The sequence below is a fragment of the Cavia porcellus genome, unplaced genomic scaffold, assembly GCF_034190915.1.
Source record: "Cavia porcellus strain 051 isolate PalLab524CR breed Dunkin Hartley unplaced genomic scaffold, mCavPor4.1 scaffold_29, whole genome shotgun sequence".
Classification (NCBI taxonomy): domain Eukaryota; kingdom Metazoa; phylum Chordata; class Mammalia; order Rodentia; family Caviidae; genus Cavia; species Cavia porcellus.
The window spans coordinates 45,989,059-46,016,838 of NW_026947512.1; the positions used below are offsets into that span (position 1 = coordinate 45,989,059).

At 37.2% G+C, this 27,780-nt stretch overlaps 1 protein-coding gene across 6 annotated transcripts in view; it reads right to left on the reverse strand.

Moving 5' to 3' along the window:
* LOC100735607 (A disintegrin and metallopeptidase domain 3-like) overlaps positions 1-3,648 on the reverse strand; it is a 117,354-nt gene extending 113,706 nt beyond the window's left edge. For 5 of the 6 annotated variants that reach the window (XR_010044593.1, XR_010044594.1, XR_010044592.1 and 2 more), the window contains exons 1-2: positions 3,529-3,648; positions 3,198-3,268 (exon numbers count right to left, since the gene is read on the reverse strand). Coding sequence is in view for 2 of the 6 variants with exons in the window: in XM_023561972.2 (XP_023417740.1) it covers positions 3,198-3,268; positions 3,529-3,589 (132 nt within the window). In the remaining 4 variants the exon portion in view is untranslated. Of the gene's footprint in view, positions 1-3,143; positions 3,269-3,528 lie in introns of all 6 variants that reach the window. The other variant, XR_010044595.1, reaches the window with a different exon arrangement.
* Positions 3,649-27,780: the final 24,132 nt, after the last annotated feature.

Here is a 27,780-nt window from a genome sequence, read left to right on the forward strand (position 1 = left end):
TCAGTCACCTTTATCTAGTATATAAACTTTTACCTAACTTATTGACCTTTAATGGGATACATAGCTCATAAATTTTTGTAAACGGCAGATGTCTGAATCTGAAAGAAAAGTCTATTACCATAAATAATCCCAGTTTTACATTTTCGAAGACCTGTTTATCTGGAGGCATGAATAATTTAATATATGAAATTAATAATAATCAATTGCCAGAGACATATGAAAATGAAATCAGAAACCTTGCTCAGAAAACTTATGATGATGACCAAAACAAACATATCACAATAATATATTTTTAATAACATTTATTGGAGTGTTTCCCATAGATTGGAACACATCAGGACTTCCTATTAATGAAAAAAGGCTGTGATAACTTCACAGTCAGCTGCTCCTTTATTTACCAAAGGGGGTCTTGACCAATATTTCTCCAAGCACAAAAGGCTATCTTAACAAATTTCTGATGACCTCTGAGAAAATCCACTTTGATGTTATTTTGATCAGTTGTCAACCCAGATAGAAGCATGCTTTTCAAATATATAAACCAAGTTAAATTTTGAACAAATGATCCAAAAGTGCAAAACAAAAAGAAACCTAAACTGGCTCTGGTGGCACACTCCTGTAATACTAGCACTTGGGAGGATGAGGCAGGAGAATCATTTGCAAGTTCAAGACCAACCTGGGCTACCAAGTGAGCCCAAGGCCAGCCTGAACTGCGTAGAGAGACCCTGTCAAAAGGAATGATAAAAATAACAGTTCAAATTTTAAAAACTCAAAAAAAAAGTGTCCAAACTGCTTGCAGTGAGCACACTGGTCAGCTGTCAGGCATAAGGTCTGCTACCAGTTTTAGGCTGTCAGGCTTGAGGGACTCCCTTTTATCGGTTGCTACAATGAGCCTCAGGAACAGGCTTTCCTGCAGCTAAAAGGAAGGCTTCCTGTTGGGTAATCTGCCTCACACCATTGTTCCTTTTTTTCTTCTTTCTTGGTTTATGAAAACCTTTTGAGTAATCTGAAGTAACTGGGTGGTGTTCATGCCAGCAAAGCCATCCACATTGTGGATTTTCCTTCCAATGTTGAAGGCCGATTATACAATGAAGACAGCATTGATCATCCATTGATTTTCAGGCACTTCTGGGTCAGAGTCTCTCATAAAACTTGGCAGTAACTTCCGTTACCTTGGACACTTTTATTGGCTTTTTGCCTCCTTAATTCCATGAGGAGGGTGTGCAGTATTAATCTAAAGCCTCATGACCATCTGCCCACTGTAGTCCTAATTTGGATGTACTTGGTGGAGGACCGTGTGCACCCAAGCACCAGGGTCACCACAGTGTCAGGGACTTTTGATCTTAGGCAGACTTGGGGCCTATCTAGAATGCAGTGGTGTTGTTCAGTATTAAAAGTCAGAAGGAGCTGCTGACAGCCATGCCATGCCAGCTGGTGGGTCTGGAAGATGGATGTAAAGAGGTCAGTCATTGCTTGCAGTTTGAGTAGGATGGGGTATGGTAGTCCCAATTCAGGTGATCAGTGGAATTAACTGGCTCATAGTAACATCAAAGATGGTTAGTTGGGTACACTTCTCTGAGCTCTGGGGTAGACCTGTCTTGTGTCCCTTCCCTTTCTTTTGGATCCAGCAAAGGCAGTTAGACCTGAGCAAAGGGTTCTGGTCTGGGACCTCTGAGGGGACTCAAAGAAGGTCTGGACTGTGTACCTTATCCTCGAGGAGCTTGGAGAGGTCCTTGATTTGGCTACCAGGCCTCGGCCAGGACTACATTGGTTAGCACAATCCTCTTGGTTAGGAAACCAAGCCATGTTATAGAAAACAGATTAAAACACTGGAAGAAATGGCACCAAGAAGGTTCAGAAGGTTACTTGTGAGCCTGACTGGGATCTCTCCCAGTCAGATCCCATTTGGCGTGGATTTGGGGAATTTATGGGGAAAGCAAATGGGATGTACAGAAGCAGATTTGGCGCATTATGGTTGGGGGGTTGAGTGGCTCCATGGGTTGCCAAGGGAGTTTAAACATCTCAGGTTACATTGCAAGGCCATCAGTTAAACAAGTATGGGTTATATAAAGGAAGGAATGTTAAATTATTGGGCTTCCAGGCATGTCTGTTTTTTTTGTTTTGTTTTTCAGACCGGGTCTTGCTGTATAGTTCAGGCTGCCACTGAACTTTACTATGTAGCCCAGGCTGTTTTCAAACTTGCAGCAATCCTCTTGCCTCAGCTTCCCAAGTGCTGGGATTACAGGAGTGTGCCACTATACCTGGCTTGTCTGTTTGGTTTTGGTGTACATTCATGGCTGATTTTTATTTTTAAAACTTAAATTTCTTCAATATTAGTTACAAAAGTAAATCTTAAGTTTCTAAATAAATCAAAAAGCCAATAACTTTCTTATATAATGACTAAAATATGTTTGCATATCACTAAATATTAATCTCATTCACATTTGCTATCTTTAAAAACAGGCTGATATTTAAGTTCCTCACATCACTTTGAATAGTCTAATTTAACTTTACAGTGCACATGATTTACTAATTTGATTGAAATATCATTAGTTTCACAAAAGATGTATGGTATATATATGCAAATGTAAGCATAACCTTTATATATTGTTATTTTTAAATGTTATAAGTTGTTAGTATGACCTTATAGACCCATAGAACACATATTAAGATGTAAATATTTTCAAGATAAACGGTCCAGGAAACTCTATGCTATTTCTAAGATGGGGACTGTAGGCAGTTTTTTTGAGTTTGTGTTTTAAAACATGTTCGTAATATTCATACATTACTTGACAATTTTTTATTTTAAAAACAAAAAATGACAAAAATGATATAGAATTTTAAAAAATAGGAAATTAACACTAGTTAATATACTGTATATTGTTATTTTGAAAGTAGTTGCTCAGATTACAAGATTTAGTCATAAAAAATGGTCAATCAGACAATTAAAACATAACTGTTCTTTTTGGTAGAGATAAGTTGCTCTCTATCTTGTATATATTTACATACACATATATGTATATGTATATATATATATATATACATACATAATATTTCTCCTTTTCTTTCAAACTCTTAATGTTACTTTAAAAAAAAGGTTCTTTTACACAGTAAATTAGAACCCAAAATAAGGGATCTATACTGACTTGAGTCACAAACTGCTGCAGAAAGGAAATTGCTCAAAATTCTTGACCCTCTACCTGTGGTCCCCGCGCCTGGCCATTCCCATCGTTCTCCACCCAGTATGGCACCGTTATATACAGTTGAGAATCTGCAGGGCAGAAACATCCGTGAGCTCCCCAAGGGCAGCCGCACCCCGGTTCCCGCGCCCCGTGCTGCCAAGCCCCGCCCAGGGCCCTGCGGCTCCGCCCGCCCGCCATCTCCCCCCCTCCCCGTCTCCGCCCTATCAGCGGGGCGTTCGGGCGGTGGGGGGGCCCGGTCTAGGTTTGGACGCCGTGAAGCTGCCTTTAGGCAGCACCCGAGGCCGCGGTAGGCAGGGGCAGCGTCTCTGAAGCTCAGCGTCTTCCTTACGCGGGCTGGAGAAAGCCGCCAGCCGAATCAGGCCCAACAGGAGAAGCAGGAGAGACAGCATGGCGCGGCGTTGGCCTGGTCGTTGGTCTCCAGCTCGCGGCAGGGCCGAAGCGCGGGGGCGGGGCTGGAACGGGGCGCGGGGCGGGGCTCGGCGCAGGCCCCGCCCACTTCCTTCTCCCAACTTCCTCGGAGCCAGATCCGCTCAGCTGTCGCAGCAGGAGGGCTCAGCAGATGGTGCCAATGGGCACCTGGGCTTAATTTACAGAAGTTTGACTTTTAAAGGGTGTTCTGGTTAACACAAGGGTTTTATAAAGCCTATATTCTCCTTTAGACATTCGTCGGGAAGGGATATTTCATGTTATACCTTTCTAGGACAATGGTTGAACTACTGTAGTTTAAGGAAAAGAGACAAATCCAGATTGCATTTAGTTTTAGCCCTACCACTGGAGTTTTACTCTTTAAATCACGCGTCAAAATCACAAACACGAAAACAAGTTGAAAGTTAATTCTTGTATTATAGTGAATTTTAACTCTTAGACCTCTAAGAAATTCAAACAAAATGTTATGTATAAATGTGTACATAATTTCATAACCACCATGTAGGTTATGAAATTGGTGCATACTCAAGCCTCTTACAGAATATCGTGTTATATGTAGTGTTTGCATAAAACCTACACTCATATTCCTACATACTTTAAATCATTTGTACATCATGCCTAATTCCTGATGCAACATCAGTGTTATGTAAATAGCTGTATTGTTTGGGGAATCCTGAAAAGAAAAAAAAATCTGTATTTTTAAAAAAACATTTTAGATGCCCACTTAGTTGAATCTGTTGATGCAGCACCTGTAGAACCCATAGAAACTATGGCTCTAGTGTAAGATTTTCACCACCTTAGTATTGATTTATAATTTATGTTAGGCAAACAAAAAATGTAATTATAAAATACCCCATGAAAACAATTACAATCCACTTATTTATTCAGTTTTGTATATTATAGTGTTTAAGAAAAATCCATGGCTCAGGGAGAAATAAATGTATAGCAAGACATAGAAGTTTGCTCTATAAATATGAAACTCAAACATTGAAACATAATAGGGTTAACTTAGGAAGAATTTTATTTTCATATTGTAGGTTGTTGACTCCTAGTTTCAATTTTTTGCAAATATTTTATTCTCATAACACATGGTAAAATACAGAAAATGAAAAATTGCCATCTTACTCATTTTGAAAGCATTCAGTGAATTAGCATCATTGTGCAGTCATCACCACCACCCATGTCCAGAGCTCTTTCATCTCGTAAAACTGAAGCAATAATAATTCTTTGTATTCACATTTCTCTCCAAACATGGCAGCCATTATTCTTTTTTCTGTCTCTATAAATAGACAAAAATAGGTCAATAAATGAAAATGATGGCTCAGTAGGACACACGAAGTTTACTGCATGGCTTTTTAAAGATTGCTATTACAATCAAATGGGAGGTATTTCCATGCATAGTGATGGAGAAAATAGATCTACGTAAAAAAAAATCTTAATTCTTACTTCACATCATACATATTAATCAGTGAAAAGTAGATCACAAAAAACTATACATGAAATGATCATAAAACTAAATTCTACATAAAATGTAGGTGAAGATGGTTTGTTGCGTTAAGAAAATATTCCTTAAATAGAAAAAAGTAATGATAAAACTCATGTCAACTTTAATTCATTGTTGTTATAAATGCATGCGCATTAGATTCCATTACATGAGTATAAAAGAAGCCACAGACTAGAACATATGTCTAGTACAGTTATTAGATGAAATATTCACGTTCTGAATGCATAAGGATTTCCCAAAGCAGTAAGAATAAATGCAAATTAAAAAAGTATATACTCTTGAAGGGACTATCAAAATAGTGAACTGAACTCTGAAAATACGTTTAAGCTAATTAGTTATAGGTAAATGCATAGAAAAAACTAAAATATGTACAGAAGAATGACTAAGATTTAAAGAAATCTTTCAATACCTTCTGTATGGGAACATACAGGGTCTCTGGGTCTTTCATTTGTTATGGTTGGGTTATTAGGTTATTACAATCACTTCTGAAAACTTATCAGTAACCTCCAAGGAAACATATGCAGTACAGTACTGCTCCTACGACCTAATGATTCCATTCCTGGGTAGGATGTGTACAAATCATATGATGATGCTCATTTTATTCATAATACCAAACCTTGGCATGAATCAAAAGTATAAAAAGTATTAAAAGTATAAATTCTGATTAAAAGTATAAATCAGAGTGTATTATAGGCAACACTCTGATTTGATCATATGACATTGTATGCAATCAGAAATTATATACACTACACAGGTTATGATCTATGTTATTTATGTAGTATTCATGGAGATTAAAAATATTCAGTGAGGTATTTTTGGCAAATTGTAATTGTTTAGAATCATACAATATAGCAATGTTATAATACACACATACAAAGTGTTAAATCACTGAATCAAGCTAATTAATTAAGTGGGTTCATAAACAATATAGGTATCCAAGCAGCCAAACTGATAAATTTGGAATTTAATTAGCTGAGCTCAGTGACCACTCGCGTGGACCCACTTCAAAGTCTCAGTGAGTGGTCCTGAACTGGAAAATTACAAAGCTTTTAAACAGAGAATCATAAAAAAAATCCTGTTGGAAACAATTTAGCTATCTTACATTAATTTTTGGTTGACACCTGTATCCTGCTTCTTTTGTTGAGCAGGTTAATTTTTCTTCTGTGCTCATTCTGCTCTTCTGCAGCTCATTCTGCTTTTCTCATGGGACTTATACCCTGAGTAGTTTTCCGTTGTCCTGGATCAAATACAGGGCACTAGTTAAATGCACGGCTCAAGATGGAGCTAATTAGGCCAAGCTACAACAATTAACATACCTTTACCTTAAATAGTTATAATTTATTCCTCCTGACTGCAGTTTTATGCCATTTGGGTATCAGCCGGCCATGCCAAGGGCTGGGCATTCCCTCTGGCTGCACAGAGGGGTGCGGTGTGCAGCCTCTGAGCCTGCACACTGCAGCTGCCCTTTGGCAGTAGCAGGCAGAAACCTGCACTCATGTAAAGCAGAGCTGTGTTTTATAAAACGCATTTGGGGCGTGACTTGAGGGTTGTAAAGGCCATTGTCTCCTTCAGGCCCTTTGCCGGTGACCTTGACACTCTTAATACTCCATGTGGCAGCTTTCTGGGGGCAATGCATGCATTACTGCGACAAAGGAAAAGCAAGAGAAAGTCACGCCAGGGTCAGGAGCAGCTGCCCGTTTTCAATCAGCTCTAGAAGATTTATGTTTTAAGCTTCAGATCAAAGCAAACATTTAAAAGCCAAAAGTCAATTTTTCTGTCATGCATAAGTTTTATTGTTAGAGAACTAAATAAAAAGCTAAATGTAAAATGTATGTTTTTATTATATTACTATTAATTTATAATTTAAATATCAGACACAAAGATTAAAACTACAAAATAACCATAAAATACATTTATTTATTCAATTTTGAACTCTTGTTTCTTAGAAAAAAATGATGTAGGGAGATTCGGTGAAAGATTAGTCATAAATTTTTCTGTTATGTGGGGATACATAGAAATTAACATAGAAAATTTCATTTGATGGCTAATATTTGGGTTGACCACATGCTAGTTTTAATTTTTTATAATTTATTTTTAACAGGTTTTATATATTTTTATTTTTAAGTTACAGTTTGTATTCATATTGTGCAGCTATCTGCATGGTCCATTCCCTGAACTCTTTTCACTGTGCAAACTGGAAACTCTACACCCATGAAACATCAACTCCCTGCTCCCTGTGGTTCACAAACACAAGAAAAGACACTCACCATCACTGACCCCTGGAAAACCGAAACATCAAAACCCCAGCGAGGTGCAGTTTCATTCCCAACGGGATAATTACTCTACAGAAACAACAAACAAACAAACTGGAAAGGATGTTGGCAAATGGGAGACCAGGTGTGTCGTTGTGGAAATGTAAAATGGTGCAGCCAGTGTGGACACTGCGTGGTGGTTTTTGAAAAAAACTAAAAATAAAGTCACCTAATCTCAGTTTTGCAAGGAGATAATGATGATGATGATGGTGATGATGATGAAGAAGCATGCATGGAACCCAGGGCCTCACATGAGGTAAATCCCCAGCCCTTACTTTGAGCCAGGGCATTGCTGAGTCACTAAATTGCCCGACTGTGCTCACATGTGCAGCATCCTGCCTCAGCCTCCCAGAGTGCTGAGATTACAAGCATTACAAAGGACTAAGACTTTTCCTTCCTTCCTTTTTTCCTTCTGTCCTCCTGCCCTTCTTCACTCCCTCCCATCCTCTAATTTACTTATATGCAATATTTGTGCACAAAGCTGAAATACCAATCGTGTTTCTAGGAAACAAAAAATATGTATGAGGGAGCCTGGGCAAACGCCAGGGAACACCTTTGGCAGAATGCTGAAGTCCACCAAGGGACTCCTGACTGCACCGCTTGTTGCATTGAGTTCTTAGGGCCATCTTGTGGTCATCACAAACATTGCGACTGGAAAGTTTCAGTTTAAACTGACACATACACGATGGTAAAAATAAGATGCAGCTAGTGTACTCGATCCAGCCCTGTTAGGGGTATTGCAAGGTGGCACGCAGCTTCACAGGAGTCTCCAATAAACATACCCCACTCCTGGGCTGCAGGGCTCAGTCTTAGCTGACCCCTGAGGGTCCTCATTAGGGACTGGTTCCCTGGCGCCTCAGGCATCCTCACACCGTGCAGAATGCAGGGCCTCCCGGATCCGTGGAAGATGGCCGGCAGCCCAACTCGAGAAGTAGCCCTTGAAGGGACCACAGTTTGTGCTCCAAAGCACACTTATTGTAATGTTAGGAAATGAAAACAGCTTTTCGAAATTCACAATAAGTGCCTGCATTTCGTGATGGGCACCCACTCTTTATGTGTCAAATGGACTCAGATACCCAGGATGACCCAAATTTGTGCTGGCCAACTAGGGGTTGTCTGCCTTCTGATCCCCACAATCTCCTGACTGCTGCCCTCGTGAAGCAGGTTCTTTCCCACCAAAAATATGTATGGCAAATTGTTCAGCAGGGCCAGAAAGTCAGCTTCCAATCGCCTTCACCTGGACAGAGATGCTCCAAGGCTATGATGAAAACTCAGCTTCAAATGTCCTGGACTTATCAGCTGACCTGTGAATGCGACCTGGGCTGGGGCTCCAGGGTACATGGACTGGCAGATGGAGGATTCAGGCTTTGCCTAAGGAAGAAGCCTCCCAAGGAGCTCACCGCCTTCCTCAGAGCCAGCCAAGAGAAGGCACAGGTGTCTAAAGAGAAACTGCTCTGTCATTTATGTGCCAGACTTGTAAGTCGCCTAATCTCTGAGACTGGACTTCTCTGCACCCCGCTGCAGTCCAAACGCTGCTCACTGTCCCATTTCAAAGACAAACAAGGGAGGAAATTTGGGGCTGGCAGGGTCCAAGTCTGTACGCAGAAATCCTCCTACTTGAGAACAGCCTGAGCCCTATGGTCTCTCCTAGCATGTGACATCAAAAATCGACAGCTCAAGGGTGGGAGATCAGACGGCTGCAGGTGGAGCCCTAGGTCGCCAGCCTCAAACAAGGCCGGGTCAAGTCAGGCAGCCAGAGGGATGGCTCTGAGTGAGCACATCCAAAGCTTGCCGGGCATCAAAGCCCTTTACAAAGTTAAGTAAGGGGGTAATGCCTGATAGAGGTGACTAGGCTGCTGCCAGGTGAAATGCTGGTTTTTCTCCGGTTCACATATTGTTTCGGTGCCTCCAAGTATCTGTTGATTAAAACGATGAAAGACTAAATGTCCTTGTCCAAGGCCTGCTGCTTATAAAGGCACATTCATCGAGGAAGGGGCATAGAAGTGAAGTTTTAAGAGGTGGAATCAGGTGGAGCCTTTCAAAGGTGACTGGGTCCCAGACCCACAGTTCCGGGGTCATCTTGAGAGGGCATCTGCTACAAGGGCCGGTTTGGCTCTGCTCCTGGGGCCACAGGATGGCCCGTGCCACCTGGAAACCCGCAGAGGGTCCCCACCAGCAAGAAGGGCCTGCCCAGAGGCAGCCTCTCCGTAGCGGGCCTCCTGGACTCCAGCAAGTGGAGCTAATCACCCTCATCTTTGCAAAGCACCCGGACTGCGGTGCGCACTGGTCATCGGGAGACGCTGCCACAGGGACGTCCGTTCGGGCGGTGAAGGGGCGTCCCAGACTTTCAGAGTTACAGGTTTGGTCATGAGGAGGGTAAACGTGAGAACAGTGTATACAAACTCACAGGAAACTACATACTTTCAGAAGGATGTGCAAGTGATTTTTTTTGCAGGATTTGAGAAAAATGTGAAATTAAAAAGAAATGAAAATAATTGATAAAAGCTTTAATGTAACTCTTAAGTTGGAAAATCGTTTTCCTTGAAGAAAGCGAGCTCTGACACATCTTTAAATCCAGCTGGACGCACGCTTAGACTTAGACTCCGGGTCTGCTCCTCCGTGACGCCCAGGTCCCGGGCGCATGGGGAGCGCTCGGGAGGGCAGGCTGGCGGGCAGCGAGACCTCTCACTGCCGAGTGCTGACAGCAAACTACTGAAAAACCAGGGCAAGAAGTCCACTTACGTGGGATTAAACGTAGCACCTATTAGGAGTAAGAAGTAGCCTGATAAACAACGCGAGTGTGAGTTTGTGGCACCAACTAAGGTAACGCTATCAGGCGTATTTACCCCTCGTACTTCATGCTCTCCGCGCTGCACAGGAGTCTCATTTCGGTGACCTTGATGATCGCGACGATGAGAATTATGAAAAACGGCAGGAGAATGCAGAAACTCAAAAGAAGCCAGTTGCTTCGTTGTATATTATACTCTTTCATGAACATTATACCTAAAAATGAAAGATCAGAAAGCACACAAACTTAAAACTGTGTATTTTTCTCATTTTAATCATGCATACATGTAATCACAATTTTAACACTTTGCAAACTACTATAGGGAAAATAAAAGTTCATTTAAACTCATGGCTCCCACACCAAAATAGTATATTTTTAATAGATTTCCTACCTGTTTTCAGTGTGTCTTTATTTAAATATCATGGTGCTGTGAAGGTTTGGAGTGCCGTTTTCCTGGTGCACTTGTAATACCAATAATGGGAAAGCTCCCAATGATCAAGTTCTTCCTATCTGAGGCTCCTGACTTACAGTTAGAGGGGAGTAAGAAATTCCAGAGTGAGATTGTCTGGTAGCGTGATGACAGTTTCAACTACACATTTCAGAAGCTCAAAGAATGAATTTTGAATGTTTTTCTCATAAAAAATGGTGTTTTAATATTTATAATGTATATGTGTTTTGAAGCATTGCATGGTACTTCATTAATATTCATTGTTTTTGTATTGTGTACAACTTAAAATTTTTAATTTCAATAAAACAGTTGTATGGTTAGTGTTTAGTAGGGCTTCCTTTAAGATTTCAGGAAAAATGCTGTAAATCCTCTCACTCATTCCCTTGCTGAATCACAGCTTCTGTCTTTGGAGGAAACAATTTTTAAATGACTCACGTGTCTCCATCTAGGAATAATATTTTACTCATATAAAGAAAATCTTTATTTATACCACCAGTTTCTGTGTATATATCTCTATCCACATCTGTAATGTGTCCATATTCCTGTGTGCATGTTTCCCTTTTCACTGAGATTCTACAGAAGCATTTTGCCCTTTGGGTGTTTTTACATGTTTTTAAGTCTGACATGTTACACAACTTAGAAAAGTACATAGCTTATAAAGATATTGGTAAAATTAACAGTAGATTAACAGAATGAATGTACCCCTCTCCAGTTCTCCAAACAAATCATGTTAGAATCTACAAAATACTTTAGAACATTTCTTAATTATTCATTCTTCTCAATAGTTTTATACATAGAGATACACAGAGATATTTTTCTTCAATGATGAGTTTGTTAATTTTTAATGAAGTGCATATTGACAAAGAATGTGACATAATTGTTTGGTTCAAATAATTTTCTAAATGAAATATGATCAGGTAAGGAGTATCAAATCCAGGAAGCATTTTTGATATTCTGGGCTGTTTTTTTCCAGCTATTTCCTTGTCAAGGAAAAATTTGATCTCCAAGAGTATGAATAATTTTTGACAGATTTTAAATGTTACCAGTGGGGTCATGTGGTATACTCAATCTGTCTGATGTTTTTTGTTTAATACTACTGACTTTTTGGGATTCATTGCTTACAGCTGTAAAATGTTCATTCTTATTGATGCACACTGTGTTTGCAAAGAAATACCAGCTAATAATACTTTCTATTCTAAAGAGCATGTTGGTAGTGACCAATTTGGAGTGTTACAAATAGTGCTGTTGTGAATATCTTACTACTTATCTTTTGTTCAATACCTTTGGTGTTTCTCAGATGTATGCATACCTGGGTAGCAGGGCAAAGCCTGTTCATAGCACATGTTTACACTGATCTGTTTCCTAAACAATTGTAATAATTACAGTCACTTTTCTTGTAGATGAAAGTCTTGATTATTGCATAATTTGGCAATTTCTTTCTTTTTACATTTATTAGTCACATAATGGAAAGACAAGCATTTAAGTATACATTTGGATACAATTTGACAGGGGCATAGCCCCCGTGGAAAACTTCCACAAGAGAATAAAGAAAGGTTTGCTATCTTGATAAAATGGTCCATCTAGCAGGAAGAAATAACAATTATAAATCTACACTCATGTACCACTTGATACCAGCCATTGCATTCTTAGAAATGCATCAGTAGGTGACTTGTCACTGCTCAGTCACCACAGCATGCATGTACACAGACATTTACAACACTGCCTGCTGCATCACAGGCTGCGTGAGGCATCAGGAGTTCCTAGGCTACAAACATGCGCAGACTGTTCCTCTATTGGATGCTGCAGTTGACTTTCATACAGAACAAGTGTTTATGCAGCTGAACACATAAACACAGGGAAAAGCAACAGTAAAAATACAATTAAAAAAAAAAAAAGGTACATCTTCACAGGGCGCTTACCACCCACAGGAGCTTGCAGGGCCCAAGTTTGCTCTGGGAGAGTTGTCACCAAGCTGTAAGACTGCTGTTGACTTAACAGACATTGTGCTCCTGAGCCAAATGAAAGTCATGCAAGCTTTCCTTTCTTCAATGATAGGTGAGTTTTCTGGGGCCTTTTTACTTTACAATAACTTTTTCATTTTTTACTTTTGCAGTAATATTTTGTTTAAAACACAAACACACTGCAAATCAAACAATATATTCTTTGTTAAATTTTTGTCTTCAAAAATCTTTTATTGGTATATGTCTTTTCAGTACATAATGGCTACATTCATTTTGGGGAACCGATACATATGTACTTCATATCTCTATCATTTTTATTCCCCTTTTCCTTCCCTAACTGCCACCTCCTCTCTCCCATTTTCAAATGTCTGCATCCTTTGTAACTTACTGTGATGGAAAATTTGGATTTTAAAGCTAGCTATCAGCCTGATAGCATATTGGCACAAGATATGCTCATTCTGCCTGCCATGTAGCTAGACTGCCAAACCCAGTCAGCCTTCACTGACTGAGTCCAGCTGCTTTTCAGAGATAGCCTGACCTGGGTCAGCCTACCATGTCCAGCTGCAATGTCTGTGCTTTTCCACCTAAAAATATTCTGTTTTTCTAATCTATTTCAAGGACTTTCTACCCAGCAACAGACAACGGCTAACTCAACCCTATGGAAACCCATCACACTTTCAAGCTTTTGTACTTGCTGTTTGCAAAACCTATATAAGCTAAAGCTAAAGCTGACTCAGGGCTGGTGATTTAGAACTGATTCCCACCAACCCACCAGCATAATAGCTGTTTTCCAACTGCTAGATTCAGAGCATCTTTGTTTTGACTTGAAATCAGTTCTGCAACATTACCATGTCTCTTTTATTTTTAAAAATTTTTTATAATAAAGAGAAGAAAAATTGAAATAAAATAAAACAGTGTTTCATATCAGGTTAATAAGAGTAACAATAATTAATACATTGTGTAGAGATGTCTTACAAAAACAGGATTAGCAGTCTCATTCAGCCCAGCTATTCCTCTTCTGGATATCTCCCCAGAAGAATTAAAAGCATCACACCTCAGTAATATATGTGCACCCATGTTTATAGCAACACAGCTTGCAATAGCTAAATCTTGGAAGCAACCCAAATGCCCATCAACCAAGGAATGGATAAAGGAGATGTTGTTTTTAAAAATTGTATATATATATATATATATATATATATGCATGCATATGTATATGTATGTATGTATGTATATATACATATACTAATAGGTGAGACAGTTATACAGCTAGTTTCTCTTAGATCATTATAAAGAAAGATTGGTGGTTATATTGTTTGGACAATAGTTCATGCTTATATTTGTACTCTGAGTAACTACTACTAAGATAGCCATCTCTCTTTTATTTTACTCTTTGTATCTTGTGTTTCTCAACTAAGAGAACCCGTCAGACATTTACCCTTCTTCTGTCTGACTTATGTCACTTAACACAGTCTCAAGACCCATCCATTGTGCAAATGACATGAATTCATTTTACACACACAATTTCATTGTGTGTGCACACTATGTTTTCTTTATCCATTTGTCTGTTGATGGCCACTTTGGCTATTTCTGAAGCTTAGCTACCAGGAGTTGTGCTGCTGTGAACATGGTTAGGCATGTATCACCACAGTATGCAAACTTTAAGTCTTTTGGGACTACATCAAGAAGAAGTATTGCTGGGTCAAATGGAATATCTACTTTTAGTTTTCTGAGGAATCTCTATACTGTTTTCCATAGTGGTTGTAGTAGTTTTATGTTCCCACCAACAATGCAAAAGAATTTCTTTTCTGCCATATCCTCACCAGCATTTGATGATTTTTGATTTCTTCATGAAAGCTATTCTCACTGGAATAAGATAGAAGCTCAGATTTATCTGACTTATGTTTGTTTAATGGTTAAAGGTGCTGAACATTTTTGAATGCAATTATTGGCCATTTAATTTTCTTTGGAAAAGTATTCCATTCATGGGCCCATTTTTTAATTGTTTTTTTTTCAGGGCCAATTTATTTGAATTTATAATGTATTCTAGGTATTAGTGATCTCAGAGAGTTTAGCCTTATATGAGGATAGATTTAGGAAACCTCTTTTTCCATTCTTTGCAGAAAGAATAAGTGTAAAATTATTTCCTTCAATTAATTGGCAAAATTAACCAGTGCATTTACTGGGAAAGATTTTCAGGGAGATTTTTAATTATAGATTCCAGGAACTATTCAAGTTTTCTATTTATTTTATGATAATTTTCTCAGATATTTTATTATATTTGTACTTATTTGCAATGTATGAAATTTACATTCATCTTGGGGAGCAGGTGCATATATATAATATAGTTTATTTTTTAATCTCCTTTTCCTTCCCACCCATCTCTTTCCCTCTATCTCTACATAGCCTTTATCCATTTTAGTTGTTACTATTTTTAGTTAATGATTATGATTGATAATGTTTATATTCATTGTGAGTATTTAGTTCCTGTACTTGACACATCAGAAATTTTGTTTTTAAAGGAGCTTATCCAGTTCATTTAATGGTCAAACTTCGGGCATAAAGTTTTTCATTATAATTATGTTTTTTCTTTAATTTTAAATAATTGTAATATTCTGTCTCTGATTGGTCCATAAAAATTTACTATGCAGTTAGTTTACTAACCTTTTCAAATCATGTCTTGATTGCATCTGTTTTCTGTTTTCATAGTTTTCCTTCTGTTAATTTGTTGTTTTATGTACTTTTGATGTGAAAGTTTACATTATTGATTTTAAATGTTCCTTTCTAATGCATTTAAAAATAATAACTTACTCTATGTATTTATTTAGCTTAGTTATACATCTTTTAGCATTTTTTCTCTTTAGTAATTATTTATCTTTTCCACCAGTAATTTGGTACCCATTGATCAGCCTTTCCTCATCCTTCTATCTCCTTTACCTCCCAAATCCCTGCTAAACATTATTGTATTTGCAGTTTGCATAAGATCAACTTTTTCAGATTCCATATATAAATGAGATCATATGGTATTTATCTTCCCGTGGCTGGCTTAATAATCTTCAGTTCCATACATATTGTCACAAATGACAAGATTTCCTTCTTTTTTAGGAAGAAAAAAATATTCTACTGCACTGATAGGTTTAATCATCATTTGTACCCCCGAGACACCCCAGTTCCTGGAATGGCTGGGCCTAAGGAACAATATGTAGTCTTCTGGGCCACAGTGCACCTGCCCCACTGCTAGCCATAATGCACTCACAACAGATCTTAAACCGTTGTTATTGGCATTTACTCATTTATCCTTGCTCATTCACTTGCATGCCCCACTTCATTTCACCGCAGCTAAGCCTGTCCCACTAAGCTCCATAGCCCTATCCATAAAAGACCCGGCTCAATAACCTTGACTCAGACTCTCCTTTGGAGTTACTCCAGGAGATTCGCCTTTTCTTCACGAGATTGCTACCATTTATCTGATGTGTTCCATTTTCTTAATCATTTATTTCAGTGGACATTTTGGATAGCTCTATAGCTTGACTCTTGTGAATAATGCTGTAATAATAATGGTAGTGAACGTATCTCCATAAACATTTTATAATTTTGGGGGGGTAAATACTTAGAACTGGGATTGCTAGATCATGTGGTAATTCTATCTTTACATTTTCGAGGCACTTTCATACAGCTTTTTATAATGGCACAGATAGAGTATTCCTTGTCCTGAGCCTTGGCCCTTGTCCTAAGTATTTGTCAACAGAAGTGTACTTATGTTTCATTACATATCTTGTACACATAAGTGAAACTAATTTTATAAATAATATTGTCAATTGTAATTTTGCAAGAGGCAACAGTTTCATGATGTGTACTCACAATGTACACATGATGTGTATGGTATTAAGTCAGTTTAGCTGATTGGAGTGTATAGAACATTGAATTCTGAATTTTCACATTCTCACCAACAACATAAAAAAGCTCTCTTTACTTCAAATCCTTACCAACACTTATTTTCTTGTATGTCTTTCATAACAGCCATGATAAGTATGAGATGATAGCTCATCAAGGCTTAGTTAGCATTTGCCAAATGATTAGCAATGTTGAGTTTTTTTGATTTATCTGATGTCCATTGCATGTCTTCCTTTGATAATTCTTTTTCCCATTTAAAATGCCTTTGCTTGTTTTCTTGCTGTTGTTTGTGTTTTTTTTAAGTGTACATATGATGTAGGTTAGGGCTTACAAAGAAAGAATTCATGAACTAGAAGAAATCATACTATTTCTGCTTTGCCAGTGTAACTAAGATTATTAAGCACTGGATATTATGATTAGGAAATTATCCCAATTTACAGTAATTGTTAAAGAATATTTAAAATGTAAAAAATGTATTGATATCATGCTAATAATGTAGAAAAATAGAATGATAAACAATCAATTCAAAAGAAAGCAAGAAAAAAAAACTCATAAAAAGGCAGGACTAATGGAAAGTCAATAATAAGGTAACATATTTCAAACCAGGAAAATCAGTAATTCCTGAACTTTAAATCAGCTAAATGGTCTACTTAATATATAATAATCAATATAATTCAAGACAAATATGAACTTAATTATATGCTTATTTTTAAAATTAGTTGAACTATTTTAAGAAGTAAGTCACATTTTAAAAATGTCTGTGAATGCTTGGGAGTTGTGTGTTCTCAGTAATTGAATTAAAATTGCATGGATATTTAATAGATCAAGCTTATTTGAGTCATCCAATTCTCATGTATTTTTAAAATTTTGTCTGCTTGAGACTTCTCTATGCAAATCTTAAAGGCCAAGAGAGTTGGGGATGATGTGTTGCAAACCCTAAAAGATAACAGCTTCCAACTGTAACTTATATGTACCTTGAAAAGCTTTCCTTTAAAATTGACAGAAATAAGGTATTTCCATGACAAGAAGCACCTCAAGAAATTCAAACCAGCACTACAAAAATTTCTCACCAATTGCTAGAAAAAGATGAGCTTTTTGTTGTCTGGGGACCAGCACGTGGTTTCCTGCCAGGACCAGGGAGTGGGGCCTAGGCAAGGTTGCTTGGGGATCTGCCTGTGGTTTCCTGCCGGGACCAGCTAGTCAGGTAGGCACAGAATCCTGCCCCAGTCTAGGGGAACTCTCTTTGTTGCCTGGGGACCAGTTTCCTGCTGGGCCCAGCCAGTCAGGCCTAGGCACTCAGCCTAGGCACAGAATCCCGCCCCAGTCTCGGGGATCACTCTTCCTCGCCTGAGGGGCCAGGCCATGGTTTCCTGTGGGCCCAGCCTGTCGGGCCTAGACACGGTCTGGGGGAACTCTCTCCCTCACTTGGAACAACACTTGAAACTTGAAAATATAGGAAAATGACAAAACAAAAGACCAAAATGCAACATCAAACATCCAGCCCATCCCAAGAAACCACATGCATGGAAGAAAACACATTCCACATACCTGAAATACCTGAAGTAATAGTAACTGAAATAATAAGAAGCAACTCTGGGAAATCTTAAAGGAATTCAAACTAGAAATAATCTCTCAGATAAAAGAAGAAATGATAAAAGAAATGAAGGAGATGCTGAACACATCTAAAGAAGACACAGTTAAAAAATTGGAGGCCCTAAACAAAAAGATAGAATCCCTGGATGAACAATATAAGAAACAAACAGAATACATAAAGCAGATGCAAAGAGATATTCAGGAAATCAAAAACTCCATTGAAAATTGTAAAAACTGCCTCAATGAATGTGAAGATAGAATCTCAGACCTCGAAGACAAGATTGCAGCTAGTGAACAGGAAAGGAAAGATCTTTTAAAAATAACAAGAAATCAGGAAATAACAATTCAACACCTGCAAGATGATGCAAAGGGGAACAACATAAGGTTGATAGGGATAAATGAAAAAGAAGGGAACAACATAAATGATGTCAAGAGGATATTTAGAAAAGTAATAGCTGAAAATTTCCCAAACACGAAATTAGAAACTGATATCAAGATCAATGAAGCAATATAGAACTCCAAATAGCCATAACTAAAATTAATCTACACCCAGACATATAATAATGAACATCCCAGAAATTGAACAAAAGAATAGAATATTAAAAGTTGCCAGAGAGAAAAGACAGATCACCTATAAAGGAAAACATATCAGAATCACAGCAGACTTCTCAGCACAAACAATAAAGTCAAGAAGAGCATGGAGTGAAGTATTCCAGATCCTAAAGCAAAATGATTTCCAGCCTAGGCTGATGTACCCTGCAAAACTGTCCTTCAAAATCGATGGAGAAATAAGATACTTCCATGACAAAGAACAGCTGAAAAACTTCATGATTACCAAGCCAACCCTGCAAAGAATACTGAAAGAGAGCCTAGATACATTTAAGAAAGAACTGCTAAACAAAACAGACAATTAAACAGCCAAAAGATAAAGATGCAACAGCAAAAAGATAACACGTCAACAACAAACCAATATATAACAATTCTAACCATTAATGTAAATGGTCTTAATGCACCAATTAAAAGAAATAGACTGGCAGAATGGATCAAGAAACAGAATCCAACCATATGCTGTCTACAAGAAACCCATCTAACCCAAAAGGCTACTCACAGACTAAAAGTCAAAGAATGGAAAACAATACTGCATGCAACAGGAACCCTCCCAAAAGTGGGGTAGCTATTCTGTTTGCAGATAACCTGAATTTCAAACCAATAATGATCAGAAGGGATAAAGAAGGACACTACACACTGGTTAGGGGAAAACTTCAAGAGGAAGAGACAACTCTCTTAAATATGCACCAAACTCCAGAGCACCCTGTTATATAAAACAAGTACTAACAGAAATGAAAAACCAAATTAGCAGTAACACAAATCTAATAGGAGATCTTAACACACCATTGACCCCAATGGACAGATCAACCAGACAGAAAATCAACAAAGAAATAAAAGAACTGAATCACACCTGTGAACAAATGGACTTAATAGACATATAGAGTATATCACCCAACAACAACAGAATACACATTCTTCTCAGCAGTACATGGGTCATTCTCTAAAATAGACCATATATTAGCTCACAGAACAAATGTAAACAAATGCGAAAGAGTCAAAATTATCCCTTGCATGCTATCGGACCATAGCGCTGTGAAATTAGAAATTAATGATAAAAGATACTGCAAAAATCCCACAAACAGATGGAAACTGAATAAAACACTCTTGAATAATCAGTGTGTCACAGAGGAAATTAAAGAAGAAATTAAACAATACCTACAAACAAATGAAAACACAAATACAACTTACCAGAATCTGTGGGATGCAATGAAAGCTGTCCTCAGAGAAAAATTTATTGCACTGAATTTCTACATCAGGAAAACAGAACGAATACAAATAAATAACCTGATGCTACACCTCAAACATCTATAAAAAGCAGAGCAAGTCAAGCCCAAAGCCAAAGGAAGACAGGAAATTATAAAAATCAGAGCAGAAATCAATGCAATAGAGGCAAAAAAATCCAATAAAAATAGCAGGATACATTATAGTAACCTACTTTGATTTCCTATTAACTTGATTTGAAATCCTGTATTGCCCCCACCATCTTGTTTTGACTGATTTTCCCCTATTCTGCTTTGTTTGATAGTACCAAGTTCAAAAGTATAGGCAAAATTGTGAAGACAATCAGATTCATTATGACGCCCATTCTGGTTGACTATTATCTTCTTTTAAAGCCCTGTAATGTCTCCAATGCTTTGGTTTTATCCTTTACTGTTTTGTTCAATTTTATTATAACTGGAAATTCTTCTTAAAATAGCAAGAGGCAGTATGGTAACCATTGTTGATCACCTTGTATTTTGTTTTTACATTATCTATTATGTCCATCCTTTTGATTTGACTGACTCTGTTCTGATATGTCGCATTTGGTTTTACTCTCTTCAAAAAAAGAAATAAGAACGGTGGGAGTAATAAAGCCCAAAATGTGTAATTGTCTTTGTACAAAAGGAAAGAAAAGAAAAGAAAGTGCTCTAAAGGTTATAATTGCATATATGTTTAAGTGTATAAGATAGATAACCATATTACTGAGTTTTTTTGGATCATTGAACAAAACTGTTTGCAGTCTCACTGTTTGAAAATCCACTTTATATGCTTCAATTTTGTAACTTGAACAACTATTTCTAAGATAAGAATATGTAATCTACTAACTAGTGATTTCTTACTGTTTATTTTTTAAATTTTGTATTACTTGTACCCTTTTTCTGTTTTTTCTCCTTAAATAAAAAAATAAATTACATATTGTCATCTTAGAAATAGTTGATCAAGTTACAGAATTAAGCATATCAAGTGGACATTCAAACAGTGAAACTGCAAACAGTTGTGTTCAATGATCCAAAAAAAAACCTTAGTAGTATGGTCATCTATCTCACACACCTAAAGACACTTGCAGTTACGTCCATTAGAGCACTTCCTTTTCCTCTCTTTTTTTACAAAAACATTTAAACATTTTGGGTTTTATCACTCCCACAGTTCTTATTACTTTTTTTGTAAGATAATAAAACCAAATGTGACAAAACAAAGCAGAGTCAGTCAAAACAAAGGATGTACATAGTACATGATGTAAAAACAGAATACAAGGTAATCAACAATGGTTACCATAATGCCCCTTGCTACCTTAAAAAGAACTGTGTATATCATCAGGTATAATAAAATTGAACATAACAGTACAGAATAAAACCAATAAAACCTAAACATTGGAGACATTACTGAACTTCAAAAGAAGATAATAGTGAAACCAGGGTGGGCATCATAGTGAATCTTATTGCCTTCAAAGTAGTTGCCTATACCCTCAAAATTGATAATATCAAACATAAGAGAATAGAGTAAAATCACTCAAAACAAGATGGTGAGAGCAATATGGGGCTTCAAAATCAAGTTAATAGGAAATCAAAAAAGGTAATATAATATATCCTGCTAATTTTTAAAAATTTTTTTCCCTTAATTAAAAAGTAATAATAAAAAAAATTTTAAAAGGGGGAGATTGAGATAAAAGAGGACAAATCAATATAACAATACAGGTCAGAACAGAACAATTTAAGCAACATAGTGTTTCACGACAAGATAACTCGACTTAATAGTAGTTACCATAGTGCCTCTTTCCTTGAAATATTTGAGTATAATATCATATACTATAACACCAAACATATCAAACCAGTGTGAAACCATTCAAGAGGATGAAAGTATTACAAGGTATTTAGAACCAGCTAACAGAAAATGAACAATGGTTTCGTTTATTATCTCTTTGCCTATATAAAAAATTTTATTTATACTATCATATATAATGAAATCCAGTAAGATACATCATGATAAAAGCAGTGGAGACAGAAGAACAACAATTTGATGGGACTTCAAAACAAGATGATACTAAATCAGCACTAGCTATTATGGTGTCTTGTTTTCTTCAAAATAACTGTTCATATCAGCACAGACAGTAATATTTAACAGTGCAGAATAAAACCATTCCAACTGGTGAGTGAAAACTTTATAAGGCTTCAAAACCATATAATGGGGAATCATGATTACCATGTACTTTTATGCATTTGTATCCTTTCTTACACTAGGGAGACTATTCGGTATTCATACATGTAAGTTTGATTTATTTCACTTATGAGTATGGTCTCAAGCTTCACCCATTTATTTATAAATATCTCAATGTGATCCTTCTTTATAGCTGAGTATTACTCCATTCTATAAAATTGCCACAACTTTTTAATCCATTTCTCATTTGATGGACACTTCAGTTGTTTCCAAGATCTGGCTATTACAAATTGTGCTGCTATACACATGGGTGCACATATATCCCTGTGGTATGATGTTTTGCGTTCCTCTGGGAATATGCCCAGAAAAGGAATAGCTGGAACAAATGGGACTTCCAATCCCAGCTTTTTGAGAAATCTCCAGACTGACCTCCACAATGTTTCACCAGTCTACACTTCCACCAACAGCGTAGGAGAGTTCCTTTTTCCCCACAGCCTCTCCAGCATTTGTTGTTGGTGGTTTTCTTAATCCCGGCCATTCTTTCAGGAGTGAGATGGAATCTCAGTGTGGTTTTGATTTATATTTCTCTAATGTGTAATGATGTTGAACATTTTTTCATGTATTTATTTGCCATTTGTATCTCTTTATCTGAGAAGTGTGTATTCATCTAGATGCCCATTTTTGGATTGGATTTTTGAATTTTGGGGTCTGATTTTTTTTTAATTCTTTATATGTTTTAGACAAATGTCCTTTGTCTGAGGGCAGTTCACTAAGATTTTTTCCCAGTTTGTGGGTTTTCTTTTTACTATGCAGGAGATTTCTTTTGACATGCAGAAACTTTTTAAGCTTCACCCATTTAAGAGGTGATCCCAGTTATTGATTCTGGGAAGTATTTCCCGTGTGGTCTGAGTGCTGTTCATGAATTCTCTACCTATCCCTCTGTCTTCAAGGTTTTTACCCAATTTGTCTTCCAATAGATTTAGTGTTTCTGTTTTAATATTCAGATCTTTTATCCCTTTAGATTTTATTTTAGTACATGGTGATAGGCATGGGTCTAGTTTTAGTTTTTGGCATTATGGAGAGCCAGTTTTTCCAACACCATTTATTAAAGAGACTGTCCTTACATTGAACATGTTTGGCCCCTTTATCAAAGATAAGGTGGTTGAGTATGTTTGTAGTTGTGGTTGTATCTCCTAATCTATTCCATTAATCTTTGGCTCTGTTTTGATTCCAGTACCATTTTGATTTTACTACAGTTGCTTTGTAGTATAACTTCAAGTCAGGGATTGTGATGCCTCCTGCCTTGAATTGCTGCTTAGAACTGTCTTTGCTATTCTAGGTCTCTTCTTGCTCTAGATGAATTTTAGGATTGATTTATTGAGATCTATGAGGTATGTCAATCGTATTTTGATTGGGATTGCATTGAATCTGTAAAACACTTTTGGGAGAATGGCCATTTTCACAGTATTTATTCTTCCTTTCCATGAGCAAAGGATGTCTTTCCATTTTGTGAGATTGTCTTCAATTTCTTTTTTCAGTGTATTATAATTTTCCCTGTATAGGTCTTTCACTTCTTTTGTGAGAGTTATTCCTAAATATTTCATTTTTTGGTTGCTAGTGTGAAGGGTATGGCTTCAATTATTTCTCTGTCAGTGATTTTGTTGTTAGTGTATAGGAATGCTATTAATTTTGAGTATTGATTATTTTATTTTATTTTATTTTTATTTTTATTTTTTATTGGTACTGGGGATCAAACTCACGACTGCCTTTTTGCAAGGCAAGTGCTTATGCCGCTGAGCTAAATCCCCAGCTAGTATTGCTTTTTGTATCCAGCTCCATTACTGAATTTATTTATTATATCTATGAGTCTTTCAATGGAGTTTTGGGGGGCTTCTATGTAGAGTATCATATCATCTGAAAACAGTGATAATCTAACTTCTTCTTTTTCTATCTTTACCACTTTTATTTCTCTCTCTTGTCTAATTGCTCTGCTAGTATTTCCAGTACCATATTAAATAGGAGCGGTGATAAGGGACATTCTTGTCTTGTACCTGATTTTAAAGCCTTCAGTTTTTGGCCATTTAGTATGATACTGGCTGTTGGTTTGTCATAGATGGCCTTTATTATATTGATGTAAAGACCATCTATTCCAATTTTCTGTAAAGTTCTTATCATAAATGAATGTTGGACCTTATCAAAGGCTTTTTTTGCATCTATCGATATGATCATGTGATTCTTTCTTTTGGCTTTATTGATATTGTTTAATCACATTTATTGATTTACGTATGTTGAACCATCCCTGCATGCCTGGGATGAATCCCTCTTGGTCATAGCGTATAATCTTCTTGATGATTTGCTGCATTCTATTTGCCAATATTTTACTGAGAATTTTTGCATCTGTGTTCATTAGGGAGACTGGTCTGTAGTTCTCTTTTTTAGTTGGATCTTTTTCAGGTTTTGGTACTAGAGTAATATTGCTTTCAGGAATGACTTAGGAAGGATTACTTGCCTTTCAATTTCATTGAATAGTTTGAGGAGTGTCAGCATTAAGTCTTCCTTGTATTTCTTGTAGAATTCTGCAGTGAATCCATCTGGGCCTGGACTCTTCTTTGTAGGTAAGGACTTAATTATATTTTTAATTTCATTAATAGAAATTGGGTTATTCAGTAGTTTTACCTCTTCTTAACATAGCTCTGGTACTTCATATGTTTCTAGGAATCTCTCTATTTCTTCTGTGCTATCAAACCTTTGAGAGTAGAGGTTTTCAAAATAGGTGTTGATGGTCTTCTGTTTTCTATAGAGTCTGTATTGATTTCGCCTTTTTCATTTCTTATTGCATGAATTTGAGCTTTTTCTTCCCTTTTTAAAATAAGGTTGGCTAGCGGCTTATCAATTTTATTTATTCTTTCAATGAACCAACTCTTTGATTCAGTGAATCTTTGGATTGTTTTCTTAGTCTCTATTGCATTGATTTCTGCTCTGATTTTTATAATTTCCTGTCTTCCTTTGGCTTTGGGCTTGACTTGCTCTTCTTTTTCTAGCTGTTTGAGGTGTAGCATCAGGTTATTTATTTGTATTCATTCTGTTTTCCTCATGTGAGAACTCAGTGCCATAAATTTTCCTCTGAGGAAGGCTTTCATTGCATCACACAGATTCTGGTAAGTTGTATTTGTGTTTTCATTTGCTTGTAGGCATTGTTTAATTTCTTCTTTAATTTCCTCTGTGACCTGCTGGTTACTCAAGAGTGTGTTATTCAGTTTTCATGTTTTTGTGGGATTTTTGCAATATCTTTTATCATTAATTTCTAATTTTATGGCATTATGATCCGATAACATGCAAGGGATAATTTCAACTCTTTTGCATTTATTTAAATATGTTCTGTGGCCTAACATATGGTCTATTTTAGAGAATGACCCATGTACTGCTGAGAAGAATATGTACTCTGATGTTGTTGGATGGAACATTCTGTATATGTCTATCAAGTCCATTTGTTCATATGTGTGATTCTGTTCTGTTATTTCCTTGCCTATTTTCTGTCTGGTTGATCTGTCCCTTAGTGTCAATGGTGTGTTAAGGTCTCCTTTATAATTGTGTTACTGATAATTTGGTTAATATTTGTTTTATATAACTGGGTGCTCTGTAATTTTTTGCATATATATTTAAGATAGTTATCTCTTCCTCTTGGAGTTTTCCCCTAACAAGTATGTAGTGACCTTCTTTGTCTCTTCTGATCATTATTGGTTTAAGGTTCACATTGTCTGCAAACAGAATAGCTACTCCTGCTTTTTTTTTTGTTCCTGTTGCATGAAGTATTGTTTTCCATCGTTTGACTTTCAGTCTGTGAGCAACCTTTTGGGTTAGATGGGTTTCTTGTAGACAGCATATGGTTGGATTTTGTTTCTTGATCTATTCTTTCAGTCTGTTTCTTTTAATTGGTGTATTGAGACCATTTACATTAATGGTTATAACTGTTATATGTTGGTTTATTATTGGCATGTTATCTTTCTGCTGTTGTATCTTTATCTTTCTGTTCTGTTTAATTGTCTGCTTTGCTTAGTGGTTTTTTTCCTAAGTGTATCTAAACCGTCTTTCAATATTTTTTGCAGTGTTGGATTGATGATCATGAAGTTCCTCAGCTGTTCTTTGTCATGGAAGTATCTTATTTCTCCATCAATTTTAAAGGACAGTTTTTCAGGGTACATCAGTGTAGGTTAGAAATCATTTTCCTTTAGGATCTGGAATACTTCACTCCATGCTCTTCTTGACTTTATTGTTTGTGCTGAGAAGTCTGCAGTGATTCTGATAGGTTTTCCTTTATAAGTGATCTGTCTTTTCTCTTTGACAGATTTTAATATTCTGTTCTTATGTTCAACTTCTGGGATGGTGATTATTATATGTCTGGGTGTAGTTTTATTTTGGTTATGACTATTTGGAATTCTATATGCCTCACTGATCCTGATGTCAGTTTCCAATCTCCCAATATTTGGGAAATTTTCAGCTATTACTTCCCTAAATATCCTCTTAACATCCTTTATGTTGTCCCCTTCCTTTTCCCTAATCCCTATCAATCTCATCTTGTTTTTCTTTGTATCATCTTGCATTTTTTGAACTGTTATTTCCTGATTCCTTGTTATTTTTAAAAGATCCTTCCTTTCCTGTTCACTAGCTGCAATCTTGTCTTCAATGTCTGCAATTCTATCTTCACTTTTATTGAGGTGGTTTTTACATCTTTCAGTGGAATTTTTGATTTCCTGTATATCTCTGTGCATCTGGTTTATGTATTCTGTTTGTTTCTTATATTGCTCATCCAAGGATTCTGTCTTTTTGTTTAGTTCCTCCAGTTTTTTAACTGTGTCTTCTTTAGATTTGTTCAGCACCTCCTTCATTTCTTTTAGCATTTCTTCTTTTACCTGGGAGATTATTTCTAGTTTGAATTCCTTTAAAGCTTCTAGAATTGCTTTATTTCAGTTGCTAGTATGTCTAATATTTCAGGTGTATGGCATATATTTTCTTCTATGTATGTCACTCCTAAGGATTCTTTGGATGGGCTGGAGGTCTGAGATTGTAATTTGGTCTTTCATTTTGTCATTTTCCTATATTTCTGTGTTTCAAGTGTATCATGTTTTATTCCAAGGCTTCCCCAGGGTCTGTTGGAGATCCTATTCTATGCCCTCAGCTCCTGGGACTCTGGCCACCCAGCTCCCCAGATTGAGAGAGGATGTCTGGTGTTCGGGTCTTCTGGCCCACACCCTGCCCCTTGAACTGATGGTGCCTGCTCACTCAGAACTCCACAGAACCCCCAAGCATAACCAGGAGTGGGGAGGCCACCCTAGGTCCACCTAGGACCCAGTGCGCTGATCCAGTGCACCAAGAAGTCACAAAGTTCCCTCTCCAAGCTGAGTGGGGGGGGGTCCCAAATTAACTGGACTCAGGAGAAAGTGCATGGGGCACTTATTCCAGGACACCCAGCCACTGGAACAGATGGTACCTGCCTGCTTGCCTGCTCAGAATTCCAGAGTCTGCCAAGCACTGCTGGGTGGGGGAAGTATGCTGCAGGCCCGCCTGCGACGTGCCACACTGGTCTGGCACACTGGGAAGCCACAAGGATCCCTCTTTGAGCTGAGCAGGAGG